The sequence below is a fragment of the Carassius gibelio genome, chromosome B15 (assembly GCF_023724105.1).
Source record: "Carassius gibelio isolate Cgi1373 ecotype wild population from Czech Republic chromosome B15, carGib1.2-hapl.c, whole genome shotgun sequence".
Classification (NCBI taxonomy): domain Eukaryota; kingdom Metazoa; phylum Chordata; class Actinopteri; order Cypriniformes; family Cyprinidae; genus Carassius; species Carassius gibelio.
The window spans coordinates 734579-742406 of NC_068410.1; the positions used below are offsets into that span (position 1 = coordinate 734579).

The 7828-nt window shown below is 36.8% G+C and overlaps 1 protein-coding gene across 1 annotated transcript in view; it reads right to left on the reverse strand.

Annotated features, from left to right (window-relative positions):
• LOC127973006 (cGMP-dependent 3',5'-cyclic phosphodiesterase-like) overlaps positions 1-6121 on the reverse strand; it is a 14200-nt gene extending 8079 nt beyond the window's left edge. The window contains exons 1-2 of the mRNA XM_052577047.1: positions 5621-6121; positions 2524-2612 (exon numbers count right to left, since the gene is read on the reverse strand). Coding sequence (XP_052433007.1) covers positions 2524-2612; positions 5621-5770 — 239 coding nt within the window. The 5' untranslated portion in view covers positions 5771-6121. The remainder of the gene's footprint in view (positions 1-2523; positions 2613-5620) is intronic.
• Positions 6122-7828: the final 1707 nt, after the last annotated feature.

Consider the following 7828-nt stretch of genomic DNA (forward strand, 5'->3'; position numbering starts at 1 on the left):
CCTGGACAAACACACACACGCCGTGCTGCTTTGGGAAATATACACTGTGTTATGAAGAGTTTGTTACATGAAATGAGAACTAATACACTTTTTTAAATAAAATTAAAATAGATAGGCATAAATTAAATTAAATATGAATACAAAGAAAATTGAAATGTGTGTGTGTGTGTGTGTGTGTGTGTGTGAGTGTGTATGTGCGTGTGTCGGTGTGTGTGCGTGCGTGTGTGTGTGTGTGTGTGTCTGTGTGTGAGTGTGTGTGTGAGTGAGTGTGTGTGTGTCTGTGTGTGTGTGTGTGTGTGTGTGTATGTGTGGGTGCTTGCGTGCATGTGTATGTGTGTGTGAGTGAGTGTGTGTGTGTGTGTGTGTGTGTGTGTGTGTGAGTGTGTCAGTGTGTGTGAGTGAGTGTGTGTGTCTGTGTGTGTGTCAGTGTGTGTGCTTGCGTGCGTATATGTGCCTGTGTGCGTGAGTGAGTGTGTGTGTCTGTGTGTGTGTGTGTGTGTGAGTGAGTGAGTGAGTGTGTGTGTCTGTGTGTGTGTGTGTCTGTGTGTTTGAGTGTGTGTGTGTGTGTGTGTGTCTGTGTGTTTGAGTGTGTGTTTCAGTGTGTGTGTATGTACGTGCGTGCATGTTTGTGAGTGTGTGTATGTGCGTGCGTGCGTGTATGTGTCTGTTTGTGTGTGTGTGTGTCTTTATGCTCAGTCAGTGCTCTAATGTAGATCTGATTTTTCTCATGCTAATGTCTGATGAAAGGGTTTCTGTGTTTCTGGTAAATGGCTTTACTCCACACACACCTGCACACGTCTAATGGCATTCAGGTGTCCACAGCTCTATTCTCTCGCGCCGCTCTTTTGTTTCTGACCTGTAGCTCTGATCAATGAGGGCTAAACCGCTTTCTTTCTCTGGGAGCGTTACTGCGCCCAAAATAACCACAATCAAAGGATTCGCCTCTTTCAGGCGAGTTATTATCGCACAACAACAGACGCATTTCAATGTGCTTCCGGTGCCATGTGTGTGTGTGTGTGTGTGTGTGAGTGCTGAATAATGAGCAGATATTGTGTGTGTGAATCAAATAATCCCCGAGATGACAGAATGCACATAGAGTTTCAATTCTACAATCTTATAGGGATTTTACATTCTGATATGTTTAGTTAGTTCAGGTGTTATCTGCAGTGAAGGTAAAGGTAACTCTTTACAATACAGTGCCACTTATATGCATTAATGCATGCTTAACTAATGCACAGATAATCAGATAAAAAGCTAATTAATATTAAATTGTGCAAATGCCATGAATTTTTTTTTTTTTTAACAAGGAAAATCCTTAAAATTTTCATACACAAATGCCAATGCTCCCAGATGCATCCAACCCTTGTGCATGTACAAAAACACAAAAGTGAAGTGCAGATCTGGGCCTTTGTCATGCATCATGCAGAAACACTCCTAACATCAAAGATTTCTGTGTGTGTGTGTGTGAGGGGGGGGGGCAGCTCAGGAATGTCACTGAGAGGGTCGAAGCAAGCCTTTTCTCCAAGATAGCAATTGCTGAAGAGCATCTGTTTATCTACAGAAATGCAGAGAGACTCTATTAAAGCTCCCAGGTGTCATTTCTGTGAGCAGCTCCGGCTAAAATAACCACACTTTTACATTTTCAGTAGAAACATGAGTCATGTTTGACAATTGCAAAACTAACTGAGCTGAACCGTCACGAAAATGTCATTGTGTGGCTGATTCGGGCTAATAAGTTACAGTTCCATTTACAGTCAAACCAGCATTTATTCAGACATCTTCAACATTTCTTACATTAAATCACATTTTATTGGGTATAGTTTAGAAAACAGTGTTAAAATATGAGAAGAATTCAGTTAAACTGCATATGTCAGTGATGTAATGATCAACCGGCTGCCATCAGGAACAACTAGAAATAAAACTGTCAATCACAGCAAGCGGCCAATTAATAAAAGAGGGGGAGGAGTGGGCGGGGCTCACTTCAGAGGGAGGCGGGTGCTGTGGATTTGATTGACAGCTTGACATCAGAGCCATTAGTGGATTGGAAAAGTGAGGTCAGGATGAAAGACAGTGATACGCTGGTTTTTAGACGCGCCATTAAAGTTTCTATTGAGCGCGCGCACACTTACTCTAAAGGAAAGGCTTCGATTCTTGTCAATCCTGTTGTTTTTATGATAGAAACCCACAATCGTATGATATACTGAGAGATACAGGAGCAGAGGTCGCATGTGATTGATGTGTGCCGTTGTTCAAACAGAAGAAAGGAAAGAAACCGCGCTCGATTCTGACATTTCTCACAGCACAGGAATCAGTCGGTTCATCAGGGTTGAGAGCGAAACCCATGACAGCGACTGACTCGAGCTCAACACAAGAGACTGACACCTATAAACATTTCATCTATAAACATTCGTCTGTGTTATGAAGCCACAGTAAACTGGGAACATGAAAGGAATATTGTAAAAGCAGCTCGGCTTTTATAATGACATCTGAACACATTTGATTAGCATAAGCCCCGCCCCTTACCTGAGCTTGCCCTCTGGTGGCACCTCATGGGGCGGATCCTCACATCGCAGCCGAGACTCCGCCTCCAACAGGTACACGAACACACACTCCTGCAAAACACCAGTGAAAGCAGCGTCAGAGTCATTAGTCATGATTTAACATGTGACTTTATTGGCTATCGCGATATATCACAATAATGAATATGCTTGATATTGCTATCGTTTTTTTAGAATTCATTTTTTAGAACACTTTTCTCATCAACTGGTCACAATGCACAACACATGTGCTTTCAAATAAACAAGCACAGATGAGAAGTGCATTCACTCTCTAACAGCAGATGGCGCTGATGGAGCAGCAGAAACACAGCTGCGCTACTTTATGAAACATATTTAATTGATTCAAACAGCCATTGCTAAACACTTATCCTTAAACACTTAAGCATCTGAATTTCTCGTTCGAAATTCTTGCACTTTAAAAAATAAATATGACATCACGTTGTGTCAACGACGTTAACACTGCCTCCGAAACTGTTGTCTGTCTTCAAAAAAATTGCATTGTGTTCAATTTTTTTTTAGTTTTTTGCATCCATAACAAACATTTTGATACGTGTTTGACAATTCAGAGACACAAGTGAAAACCAAAATCCTGACAAGTCGATCCACTTCATCTCGCAGCACTGTATGACAAAAAAAAGTGTGGAATACAAAAAGATGGAATATAAATATAGGCCTAAATATAGACTTTGAATCTCTGAAGCATTGAAGAGGAGATGGACATCTTCTTGCTCTCTGTACGCAATCTTAGAAATGGATGGACCAAATATTTCCTGTAAATATAGGTCCATCTAAGAGAGAGGAGAACAAAATTATCCTGATTCAGTGTGCGTGACGCATTTTTAGGATGACAACCCAACACTTTTTTTCCAACTACATTCCAATATGATGATAATACTGTATATCGTGCATTATGGATTCGTTAACCCTGCTAATTTGTCAGAAATGTCAAGGCAAGTTTTCGACAGGATTCCTCAACCTCTGTTCAATGAGCGTCTGCTCGCTGTCTACATAGGCAGCTCTCTTCTGAGGGAGCATGTGAAATCAACCTAATAAGTGAGACTTTATATAGAACCGAACAAAAATGGCTCTAGGTGTGAAGCGAACTGAACTCAAATTATTCCAAGTTTGACTTTAATGTGTGGCAAAGCCAATTATACCATAATGACAAACGTCTATTTTTGAGTCGTTTTCAAGAATTAAATATTTACTCTAAAAATTAAAGGCTCATCTTACATAGTCAGTTTTTATTGTTTCTAGTCAAATTATCTAACAATTCTTATATTAAGATGCATTTATAAACAAACTGAAGTTAGATATTGAGTCTTGTGTCCTAAAAAAAACAACTTAATTAAGTGCATTTAAAATTAAATATGAAATAATATGCATTTAAATATTAAATATGTGACGATCGCGGGTAAACAGAAAGAGTGAATGTGCTCCAACGCTCGTGACGCATTATACTGAAGCATCTTAATTTATTGATGAATATTGAAGTCTATTAACTACATGAAAATATGCTTCAATTAAACATGCAATATTTCATAAATACAACAATAAATATGAAATAGAAGTGCAAGTGTGTGAGATGCTGTTAGCTCCTGCTTGAGGCATCCTTGATTGTGTGTGTGTGTGTGTGTGTGTGTGTGTTCAGCACTCAAAACACTCCTGAGACTCCAGCAAATGTAACATCAATAAACCCTCCAGGAAAATCTATTTTCTCTCTGAAAAGACGCTCTGAATGCTGATGAAGTCTGGAGCGGTGAATCCGAATGAGTTTTGACCCTGCTGTCTCACCATACACTCATCTGAATGTGATCAGACGGCGATGAATGATTGCTCCACTGTGAAATCAAACCATCATGTGCTTCCCGTGGGTTTGTATTCCAGTGCAGAGATGCACAAACTCCATCTCTTATTGAGCACACGGGGGAAACCTGTTTTATTGACCTGGAGGGAGACGCTGCTCACGTCTGAGTGGTTTTTGTGGAAGAACAAAGGGTGTGTTGAACACAGAAAACATGCTTTTTGAAAACTGCAAACACTGTATTAGATCTTTGAGAAAAACTAGATATCAAATCAATCAGCAGAATAAAGTCTGAAGAGACTCTGTGTTTGTCTTGGAGACTCTTCATCTTCCAGAGCATCTTGTTCTCCAAAACGAATGTAATAAATATTTGGCTAAAACGCTGTGAAGAGTTGGTATATTACACTGATGAGTCGTTTTCATGATGAATAGCAATAATAGCAGTAACATACTATTAATTTGAAATTTACATATTTTAAAATTGGACATTTTTATTTTTATTAATAAAGAAAATGTATAATAGTAAAAAATTAATTCCTGGTACAAAATAAACAATTTAATAAAATAAATTATGTTTTTCAAGTTTAAATGTCTTATTTACAAAAAAAGTCTAAATTGTTTTTATTTTATTTTATTTTATTTATGTATGTATTTTTTATCCAATAGCCGAAACAAGTTTTCATAACATAACAAACCATTTAAAACTTTGGAGTCAGTGATTTATTGTGTGTTTGTTTGTTTATTTGTTTGTTTATGAGTTAGTGAAATTACTTTATTATTCATCATAGATACATTAAATAGATGAGAAGTGACAGTAAAGACATTTATAATGTTACGAAAGATTTCTATTTCAAATAAATAATGTTCTTTTGAACTTTCTATTGATCTGTGAATCCTGAAAAATAAAATGCATCACAGTTTCCACAAATATATTGAGCAGCACGACTGTGTTCAACATTGATAATAATCAGAAATGTTTCTTGAGCAGTAAATCATCATATTATTCTGATTTCTGAAGATCATGTGACACTGAAGACTGGAGGAATGATGCTGAAAATACAGCGGAGCATCACAGAAATAAATTACACTTTAACACAGATTCACACAGAAAACAGATGATTTAAAATGATAATATTATTTCACAATTTTGACTGTATTTCTGATCAAATAAAAGCAGCTTTGGTGAGCAGTCCTCTCTCTAAAACATCTACTTTTTATAGCTAGTGTGTGTGTGTGTGTGTGTGTGTGTGTCTTGTACCACGTCTGGCAGGACAACTCTGAGCACATCTTTGATGGTCGTCTGAAGGCTGCTGACATCAACAACGGAGGCCAACTGCAGCAATGCATCCTGGGAAAATAAAAACACAGACACAGATAAATAAACAAATAAATCATTTATAGTGACCATCCGAAGGGTCAGAGGTTAATGAATCCTCTGGAAATACAACTATGATGAGTTTAACCCTGAGCCTCTGCAAATGTCACGCCATTACGGAAATGAATGTTATCGTCTCGCGTCTTCTGTCTTTGAAGACTCTGGCACAAGGACGATCACTCATCTCTCTTTGAAACTGTTTGACCTTTGACCTCCAGCACGCCACCTCATGTGCACCGATTATTAGCATGTCCACTTAACCATTTCTCAACATGAGCGAGACAAAGTTTGTTCTTGCAATGCAAAACATTTTGTACGCACAAACATGCACAGCACCGAAAGTCCTTTTTAAATAATATAAAATATATTTTTGATTGACTTCTTTTAACATTTAATGGTAGTTTGAAATGTTTGGTTTGTTTAAATTTAATTTAATTAAAAAACATTTTTTTATTATTATTGTTAACTAAAACTATTAAAAAAATTAAAGCAAAAAAAACAAGTAAAAAAATTTGTATAATAATAATAATAATAATAATACAATTAAAAAATGTTGCAAGTGGATGCACTAAAATGATAAAAAAAAAACAATTTAAAATTAAAATTAAAAAAATAAAATAAAAATAATAATCTTACCAAAATGAAAACCACTAACAAACAACATTTGTGTAACCTGAAATAAAATAAATTCCAAAAATATTTTAACTAAACATTAAAATAACTAAAATTGAATACAATATATTAAAAGGACATACTGACTAAGCCTAAACTGGTAAAAAAAATAGTTGCTTTGGAGAAAAGCGTCTGATACAAGCATAAATGTAAATGTAAGCCTAATGCTACGACTAAAAATAACTAAAATTAATAAATAAAAATAGAAACTATGTAGACGCCTAAAGTTAAACATCAGTTTTAAATCAGATTCATGATAGATGGCCTTTAAACTGATCGTTCATCTCTCCATCTCTGAACTGATGAAAGGAAAACTGCACTCAACCAGTTAGCCAGTCAGTATTCTGTGTGTGTGTGTGTGTGTGTGTGTGTGTTGGCTTTAATACAGCCGGTTTTTATAGATAATAACAAATAATTATCACCAATTACGTTCAGAACTCAACATCACAAATCTCAATTTCCTAGGACAAAAATGTTCAGAATGACAGGAAGAGATTTTCAGATGCAGGTGGTTCATTCTGACACTCTTCCTCATCCTCACACACACACACACACACACACACACACACACACACACACACACACACACACACACTCGAGTGGAAAGGCGAGTCGAAGCGGAGACGCTTCCCTGCAGTTTTTCTTTCTTGTTGGATCATCATTGACGGAAGCAGCAGAGATCAATCCTGCAGCGCTGATCCCTCTCTCAACTTTCTGAAGAGGGAATAGCAGAGAGCTTTGTAAAACACACACACACACACACACACACACACACACACGAGCCAGTTCACACTTACTGTGCAATGCAATACAATCCCAAATCTTACCAAATTAAAACTTGTCAGAAACTAAGAAATAAAAGTGAATTTGAATCATTAAAATAAATCTGAAGTACAACAATTATTAAAGCTGAAATAAAAATGTGTTATTAAAGTGTCTTTAAATGTAAAAAAAATTACAATGATCAAAAAATAAAATCATTAAACATTATAAAAAAATTAAAACTTTAGACTAACATTAACACTAAAATAAAATAAAAATAAGCTTAAAAAATCTAACTAAAATTATAACAGAGAATACAAAATAAAAGCTAACTCATTGTGTGTGTGTGTGTGTGTGTGTGTGTGTGTGTGTGTGACTTGAATGAAACTGTGATCAATACTATACAGACAGAGGACAGATTCACACACACTGATGTTGTATTAAAGGTCTAATTGAAGTTCACCTGTGTGTGTGCGTGTGTGTGTGTGTGTGTGTGTGTGCGTGTGTGTGTGTGTGTGTGTGTGTGTGTGTGTGTGTGTGTGTGTGTGTGTGTGTGTGTGTGTGTGTGTGTTTGGTACTCTAATCATGAGCGTCCTTCAAACACCAGCACACACTGATTAGTAATTACAGAAGTGATGAACACACACACACACACAC